This window comes from Pyrus communis, chromosome 12 (genome assembly GCF_041283825.1).
Source record: "Pyrus communis isolate YQ-2024b chromosome 12, ASM4128382v1, whole genome shotgun sequence".
NCBI lineage: Eukaryota > Viridiplantae > Streptophyta > Magnoliopsida > Rosales > Rosaceae > Pyrus > Pyrus communis.
In genome coordinates this window covers 20,650,235-20,669,345 of record NC_142576.1, presented here as the reverse complement: position 1 = coordinate 20,669,345, position 19,111 = coordinate 20,650,235, and the positions used below count along the sequence as shown (strand labels likewise).

Genomic DNA, 19,111 nt, shown 5'->3' with positions numbered 1-19,111 from the left:
GCAAACGAGTGAAGGAGGGGTGACCAAGACGCCTATGCCAGAGGGAGGAGGGGATGGTAATGATGTTGCAGAGAGGTTGACGGGTGGGGAGAGAAGAGGTAAGGGCCACAAGGTAATACAGATCGCCACGTCGCTTATCCACACCAATCATCGCCTTCGAAACCAAGTCCTGCAAAACACACCAAGAAGGAAAGAAGGTTATGGAACACGATAATCCATCTGTAAGTTTACCAACCGATAAAAGGTCCACTCGGAAATTAGGGACACATAAAACATCCTTCAAAGTAACTGATGAATTTAAAGGAAGAATGCCGGTAAAAGTAATGGGAGCGGAAGCACCACTAGGCAAAGAAACAGGCGGCAAATGTGAAGGAGAACGATTAACCAAACATGAAGCGGAAGAAGTAATATGATCCGTAGCACCACTGTCAAGAATCCATTGACCATGACGAGAGGTGACAGGTAACAAACCTTGGGCAAAATCAGTAGTGAGCACGGCATTGGCCTGAGGAGGGGTGGTGGTGTCACGTAGAGCAGCTAGAACACGGGAGTGCTGCTCGGCAGAGAGGTCAGGCATGGCAAGCTGCAAGTCATGCAAAGTGGGCTAGGCCCCGTGCACTTGGTGGGTCGCTGGAGTAGAAGAGGAGGCGGGGGCCTGGGTGCCTTGCACGTGATGGGCCTGGGTGAAATTATGGGGCCGGGAAGCAGAAAACCGTGGCTGCCGGGGAGGACTGGAAGGTGCATGGCTGCGGGAAGAACTGGAAGCAGTGGCACGGCGCGGTGGTCGCCACGGTTGGCCATGGAGGGGATGGCCAACGGGATAGCCATGAAGTTTATGGCAGGTGTCTCGGGTATGATAATCAAAATTGCAGTAGGTGCAGTGGAGGGGAGGACGAGCAGAGGAGGGACGGGACGGGCCACGAACAGCCATGGGAACGGCAGAGAAAGCTGCCGAAAACAAATTAGGGCTAGGGTTATAAACCTGCTCTGTATACCATGTAGAAAAAAGTATGTAGGCTAAAAAATATATTTGTTATTGATACGTGAATGTGGAAAAATGGAAGAGAATGCAAACGGAAGAGAATGCTTATGGAAGAGAATGCAAATGGAAGAGAATGCTTATTTTTTCATTATGTTTCTCTACAAGATTACAAGGATATATATACATGATACAAATGTGTAGGTAGGACAAGGTAGCCGTCCTAGTGTGTAGGTAGGACAAGGTAGGACGGCTGTAGAGGACAAGGTAGCTGTCCTAGTGTGTAGGTAGGACAAGGTAGGACGGCTGTAGGACGGCTTGACGGCTGTAGGACGGCTAGTGTGTAGGTAGGACAAGGTAGGACGGCTGTAGGACGGCTTGACGGCTGTAGGACGGCTTATTCTTCCAATAATAATATTATATACAATTACACAAGGACTCCAACCATATTCCTTATTTGTCTAACACTTACAAAATATAGTTTTTGAGAGTGATTCGCTTTAGATCATCTCCGCTTTGACTGCTTCCTCTATGGATTTGTCTACGCTTGGACCTATTATAGGGGATGCCAAATTTCTTTCGTGCATGATCGCTGAAGTTTCTTTCGCCCATGTTCGCCGACAAGCTAACTCCATTGCTCATAGAATTGCTAGGTTTGCTCTCCATTCCGGAGGCAATTGTATTTGGTTCGATAAACCTCCTTTTGTTTCTCCATTCCATGTACTTCTTAGCTTAATTTGGCTTTATCAATGAAATATGTTGCTTTTTATCTATTAAAAAAAAAAACATGATTTTAATTTTTCGGCCAGTTTCAAATTCAAATTTAACTGAGAAAATTTGCGTTTTGTTAAAAATAACTTGAGAATTTTTCCTTGTGGTTTTGAAACAATGCAATTAGTATTGCTAAATCATCTATACAGCCGTTTCAGTTCGGTACCCTAGCAGCCAGCAAGCATTCAGCAACCAATTCCGCGACTAAACGTTACTCGGCTCAATTATTTCCAATATTTTTAAAATTCCAAAATTTAAATTTCAGGGCCTCCCAAATGTTTTTGTAAAATTTAAACTCCTTCCACGTGTCCCCAAACCAATCGCTTGCTCCGGCTACAAGCCTATATATACCCCTAGCATTTGTAAATATTACACCACTCCGACAACAAAATCCAGACACTCCCCAGTTTCGTAAATCATTCAAACTCGGGGGCTAATCCTAATGCATCCCCCCAGATGACAACCCCCACTTGAAACTCCAAATCCACCCAAAAACTCAATTCACTGTCAAATCCAACGCAAAAGGGCCTATAAATTTTTGCCCCCCTTTCCCCCAAAATTCAGAATTAGGGTTTTTCTGCAACGACAGAAAAATGAAGGCGTCGGTCAAATTCCGGGAGGATCAGAAGCCGTTGCTGAGGGCCAAGGTGCCCCTCAGCATCCTGGGTCTGCCCTTCCAGTCCGGAATCGTCGCCGGTGAGTCCAAGGAGCTCACTCTCAACCTCGCCACCTTCTTCGTATCCGGGCCGTCCATCAAGATCGCGTATCGTCCCAACGACGCGTGGAACCCCTTCTCCCTCGTCATCAAGACCGGGACGGGATCCTTCGGATCGCCGATTTCGAGCTCCATGCTGATGAGCGCCGAGTTCAATCTCCTTGCCCGCGGGAGAAACCCTAGCTTCATGCTCCACTTCAAGCCCCAGTTCGGTGATTTTTCGATCAAGAAGACGCAGTCCTCGGTCTTCGAGAAGATCGTGGGTTCTGAGAAGGACGCCGTTGCGGCGGAGACGCCATTAGTCGAGGCGGAGTTTTCGGGGAAGAAAATTACGGTTTTGCCATCGGAGAGTCCGGCGGCTGGACTTCTTGCCGGTTTGTTCACCGGGATGGAGGTGGCGGCAAGGACGTCGATGCCGGTGAGGAACCGGGCCGTGGTGAACTTGAGGTGGGGGGTTAAGGTTCCGGCGGAGATAAAGAGTGCTGAGGTGAATCCGACGGCGGGAATTGCGTTTCAGAAAATCCCGTTCCTGGTGATGAACAAGATCGGGATCGAACACGTGGACGGTGGCGATTCGAAGGCCAAAACCACAAAGGCGGCGGCGGATAATGCGTTGACATTTCCGGGAAGTGCTGAGGTTGCGGAGGCTTGTTTTAGGGTGAAGCATCAGCTGGAGGCTCTGCGGACGGAGAACGGGTTGCTGAGAAAGGCCGTGGAGGATCTGCGCCACGAAATCGCCGGCGCCGCGAAGTCGATTTCGATTTCGAATGCGTTTCCTGAGAGTGAGATAAATGGGGGAAGTAGGAATTCGAGCGGGAAAGTGGATTGGCGTTCAAACGGGAAGAATAAGTCGCCGGAGGGTGATGTGGCGGAGGAACTGAAGAAGGCCCTCAGTCACTGATCGGTGGGTGCCACCTTGTCGACGCTGAATTTGTCGAAAATTCAAAAATTGTGCTAGTCTTCGTAATTTTGATTTTGGGAATTTCGATTTTGTTAGATATTTTGATTATGTACATTACTGAATAATAAGATATTTTGATTAATAGTTTGGTGATGAAGTTCCATGACCCAAGTTTGGTTTGGTTTGGGTTGCTTTACTTCTAAACCGAGAGGGGCATTGAACAATATTAATTTGTTTGGTCCAGTTAAGGTTTGGTCCATCAGTTTGGAGAAGGAAACAAATTCAATAAATAAATTAACAAGTTAACATTAAGAAAAGAAAAAATGTATTTTAACGAAATACTTTTGGTATTATTTACTTTTAACATAAATAAAATATTTACTTTAAAAAGTCATTTTTTATATTATTTACTTACAACATTTTTTTATGTTTTGATTAAAATTCAAAATTTTTAAATTCTTTTTATTAGTTTTTCTAAGAAAAAATCCCTCGGTTTTGGATTAGTTTGGTCCATCAATTTGGTTTGCGTAGACTGTCCAGTAAAAAAATGGGACTTTTGGTTTGTTCGATTTGATTCTTTTACGCCATTTGGCGATGAAGTGTACATTGGGTCAATTGAAGTTTCTAGGCATATGGTGCCCAAAGCCCAACCACCAAGAACCAGTTACACACACACAACATATCCATTTATTTGATTTTTTTTTTTTTTGAAGAATTTTATTTAATATATTTTTTATTTTGCTGTGATTTCAGAGACCTCGTTTACGGATTTACCTCATGTACACTCTCAAAAACCACTACATATCTGAAAATGTATGTAAAAAGTAAAACAAAGCGTACTAAAATCACCATCCTTTTTTTATTTAGGTGCAAGAGGCTTCATAATTATGGCCAGTACGAATAAACCCTTAACCAACCAAATAAGTTATTTGTAATTTTGCACATATTTTACCTTTTAAGAATATCGTATATTTATTGTCTAAACTTAATAATTTTAACGGTTCAATTTTTTAATCTTTATTTGAAAATTATTCGTTAAAGAAGAAAATTAAAAAAATCATTCAAATTTGAGATCGTTCTATCGTTTATATGTAAATATATAGATGGTTTATCATGAAGATGTTATGAAGTAAGGTTCTAAAAGGTATTAGGCGCTAGTCGGACAGCGAACACGAGCCTAACCTAGGCGTCTAGGCGTGGCCTTGAATGTTTTTATTTTTTATTTATTTTTTTTATGTTATTTACAAAAAATAATTTTCAAATAAAATTTTAAAACTTAGATAGATTATAGAATTTTACGTTATTCGCAAAATATATAACATGTGCCTTGAAAGGTAAGTATTATTTTAAACAAACGATATATTTACATAAGGAATAGGGGAGTGGAGCCACACAATGGGTTAGTCATAATAATGAGATTCAAATTCGTTTTTGGCGATAATCGAACCGAAAATCTCTAGCTTACAATAAAAGAAAAAAACAATTAGACTACTAATTGACAAACGTAAGTATCATTTTAAAATTAATATTATATTTGTCAAGATGAAAAAGGTAAATTTACATAAATGCTACAAAACTAGGAAACAAAATAGTAATTTTGGCCGACAAAAGCAAAGCCAGTACGGTGCGAAGTGTATAATGACTTGTTTGGATGTATTTTTAAAATAACTGAAAGCGTTTTTAGAGAAAATATTTTTGGATTCCGAAAACACTTGAAATGCTTTCTACAAGAAATACTAGTTATGTGCTTCTTCAAATAAGCACCTCAAATGTTTTTTTATGATTTACTAGCATTTTTAGTAAGGATTGCTTCTATAAATATTTTCACTAAAAATAAAAGTACATCAAAACAAGCTCTAACATGCTCAAGATAAGTGCCTATATCACGGAAAAAGATCCTATCCGGATCTCTCCCTCCAAATCCCAATGATCAAGCGATCCGGACATTTAAAATTTGATCAAAAGGCTAAAAACAGAGAAGTTAGTAAAAACTTTTAAAATTAGTAAGGATTGCTTCTATAAATATTTTCACTAAAAGTAAAAGCACGTCCAAACAATCTCTAACATGCTCAAGATAAGTGCCTATATCACGGAAAGAGATCCTATCCGGATCTCTCCCTCCAAAGCCCAAGGATCAAGTGATCCGGACATTTGAAATTTGATCAAACGGCTAAAAACAAAAAAGTTAGTAAAAACTTTTAAAAGTTATAATAATTTTTAACCGTTAGATTAAATTTCAAAGGTCTGAATCACTTCATCCAAACAAGCTCTAACATGCTCAAGATAAGTGCCTATATCACGAAAAGAGATCCTATCCGGATCTTTCCCTCCAAAGCTCAAGGATCAAGTGATCCAGACCCTTGAAATTTGATCAAACAGCTAAAAACAAAGAAGTTAGTAAAAGCTTTTAAAAATTATAATAATTTTTAACCGTTTGATTAAATTTCAAAGCTCTGAATCACTTCATCCTGGGTTTTGGAGTGAGAGACATAGGAGGATCTCTTTCTCTATGCCACAATACAAACAAATGAAACAAGGGAATTAAAATCACACACATTCTCAATGGAATTTGCAGAGGCCAAAACCAGAAGAACCGAAACTTTTTAGAGACAATGGACTGACTAACTAAATGATTTTCCTTATGGATAACAAGCCCCCTAATTTTCCCGAGCAACAAACACCGACATGGGGGACGTGGGAGGAGCTCCTCCTCGCCGGCGCCGTCCACCGCTTCGGCACCCAGAGCTGGAACTCCGTCACCACCGAACTCCGGAAGCGCAGTTCCAATCTCCACCTCCTCACCCCGCACGCCTGCAAGCGCAAGTTCCACGACCTCCGCCGCCGCTTTAACCACTCCGATAACATGTCCGCCGCCAGCGACGACGGTAAATCCCCCATCCCCTGGCTCGACCAGTTGCGGCAGCGGCGGCTCGACGAACTTCGACGCGAACTGCAACGCTACGACCGCTCCATCGTGTAAAAATCTCAACCCGACGCCACGGCGTTTTGATTTTTTTAATTATCGGATCAAAACTAATTAATTAAATTTTTTTTTTTTTGTGATTAAAATTAATCGTCTAGGTGTTTGCAATCGAAGGTGGAGAGGTTGAAAGAAGTGCGCGAACATAGTCTGAGGGACACCGAAAAACCGGTAGAAAAATCGGATCTAGAGAAAACCGGAGACGAAGAGATTAAACCGGATGATGAATCGCCGGACAAAAAAGATATCTCCGGCGATTTCTTGGTGCACGACGGCCAGTCGTTTGACGAGTCGAACACGACGGATCGGAAACCCGAGGAACCCGGCACCGGATATGCCGGTACGGGTAATGGTTCGCAGCCGAATAAACCGGTTGAACCAGCCGGTGAGGAGATCGAGTCGGCCGAGAAGTCGAGTAATCCGGCGGTGGAGGATTCGTGCAACGGAAGTTCCGATTCGGTGGCGAAAGAACCGGCGGGTATGGAGTCGGAGAAGGGGAACTCGGGCGAGTTGAGGGAATCGATGGCCGAGTCAAAGGGAGGGGAAGAATGGACGAAGGAGAGTCGTCAAAGTAGCAGTGAAGTGAAGAGCTCGGTGAGATTGTCGAGAAAAGCAGGGAATGATCCGGAACCGGTCGGACCGGGAGAGCCAAGTGAACCGGAGCAGGGGGATCAATCTCCCGCCACGATGAGGGTACCAGTTGAATCTCAGCCGTTGGTTGATTTCCTCGAGATCCTGCGCTCTCATAAGTTTGCCTCCTTATTCGGGCGCCGGCTCCATTCCCAGGTTTGCTTATTTTTCTTTTAAAAATAAAAAGTAAAATATATTTTATCACCTTAATTTTAGATTACATGACAAATTCGTACTTTATCATCAGTATATTGTTATACATCAGTTTACGTTTCATTGCAAGGTCAGATTTTTAATTATTTTTTTATTAATTTAACTATTTAATGATGACACGGTAGCGCGGAGCTCACTCTTTCTTCTAAATTTTAAAAAATATAAAAAAGGCAATAGATTTTGCAACCTTAACTTTGAATTACATAACAAATTTATAACTCATGTTTTGAACATGACAATGTCATATATTAACTTACAAATTTGTTGTAATGACTTCTTGTGACGGACAAAGAAACGAGATCTGACACTATAACAAATTCGTAAGTTGATATATATCATTAAATATTAAAAAAAAAGATATGAATTTATTATGTTTCTTAAAATTAAGGTGATAAGATGTAATTTGTTAGTTTTTATTTTTTTCTGCATCATATCATCATTTAACGATAAATTGATAGAAAATTTATAAGAGTTCCGACTTTGCAATGAACTGTAGTTTGATGCAGCATTGCAATGTTGAAAAAAAAAATATATGATTTAAGTGGTAAAATGCCATTCATTCCAATAAATTCTAGTTTTGAATATTAAATCATCGAACGGCAACGTATTTGGGTCAACGTCACTATCCAAGGAGATGGCGACATGTCAACGCGGGTTTAATGCTTGTCACGTTATAGTGTTCTTTTTCCATATTTTGTATTCTGTTCTAAAAATTCACATCTAACATTGCTTAGGCTTGTTTAGGCGTTAGACGGCTGGTTACCGTCTCGATTAATGCTTAGGCGTTTGAAAATTAAGAAATGACACCTAGTTCTATTGAGACGCCTGCCTAAACCGCCTAGACATCTGCCTAGCCTGCTTATACCCGCCTAGGTCGCGACTCACTTATACAGAGAATAGATAACTTTCATTGTGTATTTCATTTTTTAAAATAAATTGTAAAAAACTTGTTGCATACTTAAATGAACACACTTTATATCCTTGTTCCCTATGTTTTCATATGATCTAATACTTAATAATACATGTCATTCTATTTTATAGTTTATGATGAAATTATATATATATATATATATATATTAAGTATAAGCAGACATTTATTTACACATAATGTAATAGATTTACTTAAATTCGCCTAGTTTACCTAGGTGCCTGCCTAGTCGCCTAGGCGCTAGGCTCCAGCCTGCCGCCCGACTAGTGCCTAGCGTATTTTAGAACTTTGATTTTGTGCGGTTATATTCTAGGTGATGGTGCATATTAGAAAGATTGAGAAGGATCCACTAGTAACCACAAGTGGGCCAGTGATAAGGACGTAGACTGCGACTCTCCAATAAACAAAAAATATGGGAAGTTTGGGTTTAATGCTCTAAATTGGTCAAATTTGTGAGTCTGCTTGACTTGGCCGCGGGGATGGTAAATTTTTTCATAACCTCCCCAAGTCTAGAGGGGATAACTATGACCACCAATTGTCTCTCCTTTTTTGAAAGAAGAAAAAAGTTAAAAAAGAGGGATCCACCCACCTGCTGCCTTTTTGGGTGTACATGTGAAAAATGGGGTGGATGGGTCTTTACGTCCAACCCAAATTTGTCTAGTTGTTGTTCAAATTCCAATTATGTGTACCTGATTTCTGGTTGGAATCTCTTTTTTAAAGTCATTGCGTCAAGGGTTCACACTCTCTCATGTTCCAGTAGTTTAGTTTACAGTAGAATACTACTTCCAATAAAAAAATTGAAAATTATGTCTACTCTCGATTTGATCTTCAACTATAGACAGAATAAAAAAAATAAAGGCAAAAATTGTAGTGTAATATAGGTGTACCACATCACGTCACGTCATGGTATTCACTCTTTTCGTTTTCCCAATATGAGAATGATTTGAACTTCAAACATCTTCTAATCAAGTGGAGATAAATATAATGATAGCTGGGATGGATGTGTGCCTGAATTCACATTCCACTTCGTGCAGTTTTAGTTTAAAATAAACCAATCTCTTGTAATAAAGGAGCAATTGAAAAAGGGTGAAGCGGACCTGTCTAAACCGATGATATAAGTTACAAGATATTTTAAACTAGTCTAATTGACGGGGAAGAGATTCAAACTTGGGTGCTAGGTCCGTGGCCTACATTTTTTAGTCCGAGAATCAAATTCTTGTATTGCGACGACCTTATATTTCTCTGCGTAACAGCATCATCATATCTGTAATTATTTGGTTACTTGAGCATATGAAATAACAATATTGCTTATGCTTCTCAAATGTTGCAGGATGACCCAATTTATACAAAAATGATCCGGCAACATGTAGATTTCGAAATGGTGCAATCCAGACTTGAAGGAGGTTGGTACTCGCATTGCAGCAGAATGTTATTCTTTCGAGATCTGTTGATTATTTGCAACAATGCCATAGTCTTCTTTGGGAAAATGTCTCCAGAATACAAGGCTGCGTGTGAGCTTCGGTCCCTTGTGTCAAAGGAAATGGCTCGTCTGGCTCCTAAACAAGATGCACCACCCGAAGAAGAAATTCTGACACAACCAGCTCCACCTCTGAATCCCGATCCTGAAACTTCAGACTCGTTGCTAGCAAAATCAAAACTCTCACTTCCATTGAATGCTTGTTGCAAGCGCAGTTCCATTGCTGCAAGAGCATCCACATCTTCTTTGGGACCAGACACAAGAAAAAAGCAGGCCACTTGTGATGTCAAACCAGCTGTAAATTGGAAACAAAAAGAAGAGTCCTCGGATGAAATTGAGAAATTCCGTGTCACTAAGAAGAGAAGAAAAGAAGGACTTGGGAGCAGTACAAGAAACAACACGAGCAAAAATGTCAGGACCCGTAGTTATACTAACAACAACAGAAGTTCAGATGCCAATGAGAATTCAGAGTCCAAAGCTGAGACGGAAAAGAAGAGAGTGGTATCTAGCAATGAGAACTCAGAAACCAAAGCAGAGACGGAAAAGAAGAGAAACAATAACGCAAGTGGGAAAAAGCAAAGTGCCGCAAATTTCTTGATGAAGAGCTCCTCGTCCAAAACCGGATCATTGCTAGAGACATCAAAGAACCCTGAGAATAACAGCAAAGGGAGAAGAGCAGAGCAGAGGAAAAATCGAAATGGCAAAGGAAACACGCAGAAAGATCAAGGTTCGCGCAGAAGTTCTGGTGGGAGACAAGCGACAAAAGAGCAAGAAAGCCCATCGAAAAGGAGTGCGGGACGGCCCTCAAAGAGGGCGGCAGCAGCGGCACCAACAACAGCTGGTCCAGCTAAACGAGCTAGAGGCCGAGGAAGCTGAAATGCACCTGTCATCAACCCTGGTCAAATTTTTAGATCCTTTTTGAAGCATCATCCTGGCAAACAAATCAGTTAAACAGCAAACGATATAGATCGAAATTGATATTTCTCAATGACATGTTGATAATCGAATGCGTAAATTATGAGAATTGTTATTGGCATTTCAAGAAAGAATTTGCAAGCCAAGAAGTGGAGGATGGTCTTTTGGAGAGGTAGCTTAAGCAGATGACTCTCTGCTGAAAGGTCTAAATGTGACGTTTTAGGTTTGAGAACCGTTATCTTTTTTATGACAAGCAGTTTCAAATTTCAATGATGTAAGTGTGATGTAAAATTACTTCAAACATGTTCATGTGAGTTATCTATTCTTTCTTATGTGTAATAAATCATTTATTCTTTTTTACATGATGACATGTCACCATTTTATCGTATAATTGTTACGATTGGAACATTTCATTTTCTTTTATCATAACCATCGGTTTATCCATCGCATATCAACGATTTTTTTTTTTTTTAGTACAATTGATATTATCTACATTAAGGGGATGCGAGAGTGAGTTAAGTCTGGCAATGAGCTAGGAATAATGTGGTTCAAATTCTCTTTTGACGAGAACCAAATCTAAGATTTCTTACTTATAAGTTAAATGGAACAAGTGAAGTGAAATATCACTAGATTGGAGTAATATTAGCCCATATTTTCCTTTATTTCTTAACAAAAAAAAAAAAAAAAGGAAAAAAAATATTAAAAAAAGCCAGAGTCTAATGGAGGACCTCCTTCCTTTGAATTTCCTTTCCTCGAGGGGTACCCCTTTATTCCAGGTATTCTTCTCAAAATGTCACACGCAATGATGCAAATTCAACACAAAAATCCTTGTTGTGGATATCATTTCCTTCAAAACAAAGTCATCCTCTTTCTCTCTCTCTCTCTCTCTCTCTCCCTCTCTCTCTCTCTCTAACATCATTTGCCAGTTACAATCACACTCTTTGCATGACAGAGGAGGAGGAGGAGGAAATCCACATGATCTTCAAAAACCAACCCAAATAATCCCAAAACCAGATAGCCAACTTTCTGCTCAAATGGGGCTTCAAAGCCGTCGCCTTTGATATCAGATACGCCGGTAGATTCGCAGCAATGCCTTCAGGCTTCACGGTGTAGTTGCTGACTCAAAGGGTCCCTTCCAATTCATCTGCAGAATCGGATTTCGTTTGCGTTGTTCTTCTGCGGGTGTGTTTTATTTTTTGTTTTATTTTTTTTTTCTCTGTGTTAATATTTCTCTCCTGTTTTTCTTTGTCTTTGAGTTTGGTGGATGATCGGTTTGTTTACAAATTACAAGTGCAATTGTGGTGTGACAGATTCTCATAATTATTCAGTTTATGACTGCATTTGGTGCTTTAGATTTCGAAATTATTGATCAAGTTTTGATTTTTAACTGGAGCTGCTTGAATTTTAGAGATGTTTATGATCTTGTTAAGGTTGAGATTAAGATGCTAATGAGGTAGATTATAGATTTTAATCATTTTCTGGTGATGGGTTTATCCTTGTAAGTCCCTGAGTCCCGAAAGAACAAGATCTCTTGCGCTACCTTATAGGATATGTAGCATGCTGATGTATGTTGATTTATTTCAAAGACATTTACACAATAAGGAATGAGACACTAGTAATCCGCAACGTTTGGTTGAGTTATGTTATTTGGGATTGTTTTCGTGGTAGAAGAATTTACACTAGGAGGATTGTTTCTGTTGTAGAGTGCATTCTGAGATCGATTTGATTCATAGAAACTTCGTGTGATTAGTGTAAGAACATGTCTGTCCAACGGATCAGTTTTGGGAATATGTAGACGAAGACCAATCATTGTGTTGATCGTTTTATTCTTTTGGTATGAAGTAAAAGATTCAAAAACATTGTGCGCACTGGACATTCTGTTGTTATACAGGACCTTTGATAGTTAGCTAAAACATTTTATTATAATCTAGTTGCACGTCGGAGACAAGTTTAGCTGCTTAATGCAGAACTTCAACTTGTACCTTTGGAATCCAGTCTGCTGGTGGTGTATGATTCGCTTTGGACATTTGTATTTCACTGTCATTACACTTTAGAATTCTTTGTTTACGTAATATATACATGAAACCGTACTTGGTTCACCGGCATTACTTCCACGGTATTAGAGCAATCTTTTCTTTTATAATCGGTTTAGTCGACTTATTGTCTTTGTTATCTGAAATTTCCTTTGCTTTTGTGAGTAGAAGGGCCATGTTTGTATATGGATGAACTAATATCATTGTGGTCAACATGGCACAAGAACATCGTTCTTGCATCAAGATCCATTTGCCGAGTATATGGAACTATGTTAAGCTTTGTAAGGGTATAGTTCCTACATTTGAATGTCGATGTAATCACAAAATATGTTGCGTTTTGTATTTTCTTTTGATGTTCGTCGATGAATGAAAAACCTCAGCCTGGATTTCGACAGTAATTATAGCCCATCCTTTCCTAAACGGTGAACTGAAATCCTTCATTCTTTGAGATTCGTTTGTGTAGGGTGCTCTCATCTCCGGCTCTACCGGCACCCAGGACAGGATGGATGCACCAATTTCATGAGGGCAAGCCCCGGGCATCTAACTGGTGTAGTAAAGTCCACTAATCGAATTCATACAGCTCGAATTACTGCAATTCAGTCCAACATTCGCTTCGTGTTCAGGTATTTATCAATTTAATCATCACCATTTTAAGGTAAAACCAGATGGAATGTTTACTCTCAATGATCTGAGTTTAACCGCACTAATGATATTTTTCCAGGAATACGAATTTGTTTGCTTTCTTCGCAGGATTTATGTAAGAGGTTTAAACGCGCCGTGAGATCAACACTGTAAGCTATAAATCTCCAGCTTCATACAGGAATCAGGACAAGTTCATAACATGAAATAAGACGATGAAATCAACAAAATTGTACATTTCTAGATGTCATCTGCTATAAGCAACTTTACATTTGAGCAACAATCTATCAGGTTCAGACTAGTAACTGCTGAAACAAAGTCTTCTCAAACCGTATCTGGAACACTAAATCGAGATCTTTTTACATGTGGATGTGCCTAAAGTTACGCATGAAAAATCCTAAAATTCGATCAAACAGAAAGCCTATGCAGTCGACATCATCACCGCATGTGTTCCTGCTGCCTTCAAAGCCGACCAGCCAAAGATCATCCCATTGTGGACTCAAAGTCAGTACCGTGATGCTTTCAACAACGCTACTTGTTCCCGTTGCTACCCATCCATTGACCGACTGTGCAGAAATGTGTGCTCTCCATCTGCTTTGAAGAAAAAATACAAAGAAATAAGCAGAATTCAAACAGCTTAATCACAAATCATGGTCATAACGTTTGTTCATCTTCCCTGATTGCAAGTATGTATAAACAAATGTATTGGGGGGAGGGGGTTGGGAACCGGCAGACAGAATTTGGATCTAGAGTGTGATGATCGTATAATTATTAGCGAGTAATCCATCCATCTTGAGGGATCCATTACATTTCCGAGTCTTCATTAATATAACAAGGTCTCAGTCATTTCGTACACACTATTATGTGATGGGTTATTTTCCTTTAAATCAACTAAATGATAAATATGGACTAACAAAGGCACAGGTATTGCAAATACTGCTAAGGAGAAAGAATTCCAGCGTGCTGATCCATAACGAAAACTCTATGGATGGTACAACAATTGGCTATTTAACTTATTTTGAGCTCAAAACAGGAGAAAAAGAAATGTAAAACCGAGTTATCAGGGATAATTATGTACACATATATCTATTACCACTTTCACCATCCGATGCATATGCCAGCCTTTGAATGGCGTCAACCAGGGCCTGTTCGTGATCCTGCATGCGATACATATAAACGGAAAATTGGAATGTTAACTTAGACTATATGAGGAACGGGATAGAAAGGGTGAAGGATGCATGTTAATCTCACTTTCAGCATTTTCCTTGCTTTTTCGAGCTCAAAAGGATCTGGCTCACTTGCATTGAAAACTCTCTCCACCTAGTAAAATTTTGAAAAAAAGAAAAAAGAAAAAGAGAAATGAATATAACGAACATAAATTCAGATAGGGTAGGCTCAAGTTCATCATACATACCTCCTTTACCAGGGTATCAGTATTTAATAATTCCAAATCATCTGGCACCTTCCCTATACCATTTTGTGATGGAAGTTCTTTCTTTGATTGAGACTTTGTGGGTCCTCGCCTTCTTGTGGTCTGGCTAGTAGATTTCTTAGCCCTGCGTCCTGATGGGCCAGGATCTTCCCAACAGATATCCTCCGGAGAGATCTGTAATCAGTAACGAGTCAATGGAGTCCTTGTCCCCTTTTTAAAATACAACATAAAATTCTTGATTTCTTGAGATAGAACTTGGTTGGTTACCAAAAACAAGATGGATGAATATGATTAAAACCAGCAACGTGAAAAATGTATATACGTCAAGAATAAATGGTCGATAAAAGCCAGTGATTTTAATTATATTGGAGGGCTTTAATAATATAGGTTGTTTATGTAATCAAGGACTAAGATGCTGGTATCTGCTTATTATTAATAAGGTTAGCAGAAGAAATAAAAGCTCTAAATCTGTATCCCTTATGCTTTTTCCTTGTGGATCCTACTTTTCGGTTAATGATTTGGTTCAACAAATAGCTACAGGAATATTAGCACGTTAATGTCATAGTGGAATACAGGCACACATCGCATAGAACCTATAGACTTACCTCTTTGAGATCAACCCATTCCCATGTCTCATTTGGTGTATGTATGTCATAGACCAAAGCATGTCGACCCTGTAAACACGGGTTATTTGAATGTCAGCTAAAAGTGGCAAAACATGTCAAAACGTATGTATCTTTAACATTAAACTTATTCCAGCGTCATGTACCGATGACAACCACTTTGGTTCAATTATTCAAAATACCTTGTAAGAATGTTGGGTGTTATTTATTAGAAGAGGCAAAACAATCTTAAGAACTGACACTGACGAGGAGATTCAGTCTAGAAGTCATCAACTTTTAATCAAAAAGAATGCCTATGCTATTCATTTTTAATTAAAGTCAACTGAACCTACAATATACGAACAAGCCTCCCTAGTGGTATTACATGGTACAGTGTTCACTTATGCAATCTAAGAGAATTTCTAGCTTCCATCCTATCAAATCTGGTAAGAGCACAACCCTATCAAACATAAATTAAATAATAAAACAACAAACCGGAAGTTACCACTAATAATACAAATTAACTCGGCAAAATTTCATCTATGCTTCTTTCACTCTGACATGTGCACGTTACCAGAAAACTTACATATTCAAAACAACTAATGTTGTTACAGGACTGAATCAGAAACACCTCACAGAGACTTCAAAACCTACCTCAGCCGGGTTGTAGTAAGTGATAACGGCTTCATAGAAGCTGTTGTCTTCAGGCCACCTTGTCCACACTTTCCTTCCAACTAATGAATCAGATGCTTCTGCAACAGCCGCTTCGACAAAGGGACCAGAAGAACTGCGGGTGAATTGTCTACTTCCAGCAGGTCCTGTTGAAGGGTATTTCATGGACTTCATTGAGGATAAACCAGGGAATGGCTGACCATGCTACGAACAACAAACAAAGCAAAGGTCAACTAACAGTTTTTCTTCACACGACCATACTGAGTGCTTTTTAAGTTTATAATTGCCTTTCCTCATGGCTCAAATGAGCTCCTTAAATTACTTTTAAACACAAAGGCTGCCAAAGAAGTGCTAAATTAAAGCAAGCAATGGGAGACGGAATGCTAGAGAAGTTACCGATTGTGATGTTTTCTGTTTCTTTCGGGACGCTGAAATAGTAGGACTAGGTAAAAGTTCATATGCATTCTGAGATGAAGTAAGCCTGGCAGCTTGATGACCACCTTTGTCTCTCCACACTCTGATACGTTCACCACCATGTGGCAATTAAAAAGTATAATACTAAATCCCCAGCCAATTTATGAGTCACTCTGTTACATATTTTTCAACTTTCAAGAGACTTACCTTATCTTATCAATGATGTCCTCAGAATTAACCCTGGTCAGAAGCTCTCTGTGTTCATCATCTGATACTCTCAGTTCTTTCCTAAGTTCAGTAATCAAACCTTCCTTCTCCTGATATTCACACCCATGATAAATATTAATGGCTGATTGACAGACAATATCAAGGATTCAAGATAACAAGCACACAGACATGCAACCATAAATACCCAAGTAATTGCATTTGACTGCGCTTTAAATGCCCGTAGGACCGCACAGTAAGCTTCTTGCTCAAGGTGGTGAATTTGGGCCTCCATGTCTGTATACATCCTAGAAAATGAGATAGAACCTACAGCAGATCTTTTATTTCCTGAGACTTGACCCCCTCGAGGAATTCTGTTTTGATGACATGGAGGAAGGTCATCATCATCAGTGCCTGCAGTTATTCCATATAAAGGTATACATGATAGTACAAGAATTGTGTCACCCGTAACTTTACCTCAGACGAAAGGATAACTATTACTGTTTAGATACAACTAACAGCGCAGAGCATTTAGATGAAAGTTTGCACCATATGCAGTTAGTGGTCTTCCAAAGCTATTGATTGCGAAGTATATTTACCCTGAATATAAGTAAAAAGAAAAATAGTGATAATTTAGAATCTGTATATTTATCAAATTAAGGATTACACATTCTGTTGAGAAAGTTAACAATTTGCAAAGAAAATCAGTGACTACTTGGGTTGAATCTGTTATGAAGTACAAACTCGAGAAGAACAAAATTGTCTAAAGTTCACAAGAATTCACCCTTAGTTGGCAACAAGCGCTCTCATCCAGTGCTATTAATACAAAATTACAGCAGAACTGCTGGGAACTTGTTTGGTACATAGTTCTCGTACATTTACTTATATGATAAAGGCAACAAACAACTGTTTTAAGTAAATAAATGCAGCATGGGAATTTAAATAACACTCGCATCGTTGATATCCATGCATCTTCCGTAAATATTCACGCATACAAATTACGGTTTTTATTTTATCAATCTGTGAATCGTAAAATTCATTGAAAACAAATTCATGCCTTATCCAATCTTTGGTTTCTTCCACTCTATCCAGTATCCGTAATGATCATTATAATAGGGCAAAAATGAAAAGAGCCGAAACTGCGAAATTAGAGAGTCACTTTAAGTTGGCAAGCCCAAGTAATTTGTAACCCCTTTACAAACAGAGCAGAAAATGTTTCACAGTAATTTTTTCTTTTCTCTTTATTCACTATTAGCACAACAAGTAAGAAATCCAAACCCTTAGCATTTCAGGCATAGAGAGCAAAATAAACCTGTCAAATACGATAATTCCATGCATTGCCAAAACCCAAATTCCCAAAAACAAAACCCACAGACGAACACCAAAATCACACAATTGTAACCTCAATCTCCCTTATTCGAACAAAACCCAAGAACCCCCAAAACCCTAATTTGCAGAAAACCCACTCCGCAGGGATCGAACGAAACCCAATTATACAAATTAACCAAATTAAACACTAACCCACCACCCAAAATCCCTTAGGAACACGACCCAGATCCGAAAAAACGGTAAAGGTTCAAACTTTTCTCACCACTGCTTTAGGAGACATCATAGTCCATGTGCAAAAATGGGCAAGAATATAAGAACCCTAGAAAAAAAAAAAAAAAAAAAAAAAAAAAAAAAAAGCAAAGTGCAGGGGCTAACGTTTGTGAAGAATGTCCGAAAGTCACGAGCTTTGCCCTTCGTGGACCCTTCTGGGACTTCGAAACAAAACCCAAGTCGTAGATCTTGAAATTTGAAATCAAGAGCGGGATGAGAGAGAGAGGGGGGTCGAGGAGGGAAGCGAATAGGGAGAGTTACATAAGCAGAAGAAAGAAAGAGAGCTTACAGTTTTTAATTCAAACTAGTGCTTTGTTGAGGAGAGTTTGTTGTTGCTAATGTTGTCGTTGCGGTTTTGAGTTGGTCGTATATATAGCAAAATGTTTGTGGGCTTTGTTTTGTATTTTACCGACAATCCTTACTTTTCGTGGCGGAATTCAATTTCGTATTTTCCATTACAGCCTTCAGGCCCAAAAGTTTTGTGGATCTCGTCGGGTGGGATGAACTCAATTCCTACTATTTTTTTTTAAGTATTCGATTCTCAAGTTTTGATGATTTGGATGCATGGGTTTTGAAACTGATTTTAAAAAAATACTGAAATTTTGAAAATATTCTTCTAGAAGTGCAAGAGTTTTGAAATTGATGTTGCAAAAATGCTAAAATTTTGAAGATGATTTTGCAGAATTGCTGAAATTTTGAAACTAATTTTGCAAAAAATGTAGGAATTCTGAGGTTGATCTTGCACACGCACAAAAAATTTTGAAATTGATCTAGTAGAAGTACATAAATTATGAAATTGATCTTGCAGAAGCGTTGAAATTTATTAAACTAATCTCGCAGGGTGCATGAATTATGACACTAATTTTCATAAATTAGTTTTTATAGATATAAAATAAATTTTGAAATTTTTATAAATAGTGCAGTTTTGGACAAATCTATTTGTTAGGAGGATCCTTGCCGGATCCTCTTTGCGAGGCATGGTTGAAAATTTTAAATTTTGGTTTGCT

General features: G+C 39.1%; 3 protein-coding genes and 1 long non-coding RNA gene across 20 annotated transcripts; 3 read left to right on the top strand and 1 right to left on the bottom strand.

The window, feature by feature from the left end:
* Nucleotides 1-2,128: 2,128 nt before the first annotated feature.
* LOC137745070 (uncharacterized) lies at nt 2,129-3,508 on the top strand. The gene has a single exon (XM_068484942.2). It carries the CDS (start codon nt 2,344-2,346, stop codon nt 3,364-3,366), a length of 1,023 nt encoding a protein of 340 aa, XP_068341043.2. The 5' UTR covers nt 2,129-2,343; the 3' UTR covers nt 3,367-3,508.
* Nucleotides 3,509-5,880: 2,372 nt separating this feature from the next.
* LOC137745558 (uncharacterized) lies at nt 5,881-10,869 on the top strand. The gene is made up of 3 exons (XM_068485520.2): nt 5,881-6,342; nt 6,448-7,132; nt 9,448-10,869. The coding sequence occupies exons 1-3, from the start codon at nt 5,996-5,998 to the stop codon at nt 10,468-10,470; spliced, it is 2,055 nt and encodes a 684-aa protein (XP_068341621.2). The 5' UTR covers nt 5,881-5,995; the 3' UTR covers nt 10,471-10,869.
* A 435-nt stretch (nt 10,870-11,304) lies between these two features.
* LOC137745504 (uncharacterized) lies at nt 11,305-14,036 on the top strand. Its single transcript, XR_015954092.1, has 3 exons — nt 11,305-11,691; nt 13,006-13,165; nt 13,264-14,036. It is a non-coding gene; the product is annotated as an uncharacterized LOC137745504 (long non-coding RNA).
* Nucleotides 13,398-18,462, bottom strand: LOC137745503 (protein EMSY-LIKE 1). 17 transcript variants are annotated; one of them, XM_088681164.1, is made up of 12 exons: nt 18,394-18,450; nt 18,210-18,292; nt 16,983-17,105; nt 16,714-16,879; nt 16,509-16,618; nt 16,284-16,404; nt 15,870-16,091; nt 15,219-15,287; nt 14,596-14,787; nt 14,433-14,501; nt 14,275-14,338; nt 13,398-13,772 (listed from the first exon to the last, which is right to left on the bottom strand). In XM_088681164.1, the coding sequence occupies exons 4-12, from the start codon at nt 16,810-16,812 to the stop codon at nt 13,729-13,731; spliced, it is 990 nt and encodes a 329-aa protein (XP_088537290.1). In that variant the 5' UTR covers nt 16,813-16,879; nt 16,983-17,105; nt 18,210-18,292; nt 18,394-18,450; the 3' UTR covers nt 13,398-13,728. The 17 variants fall into 17 exon arrangements, with proteins under 17 accessions (XP_088537290.1, XP_068341565.2, XP_088537286.1 ...); XM_068485464.2 differs by having other exon boundaries at nt 13,398-13,775; nt 18,394-18,447; XM_088681155.1 differs by having other exon boundaries at nt 13,488-13,772; nt 14,260-14,338; nt 18,394-18,439.
* Between the last annotated feature and the right edge of the window lie 649 nt (nt 18,463-19,111).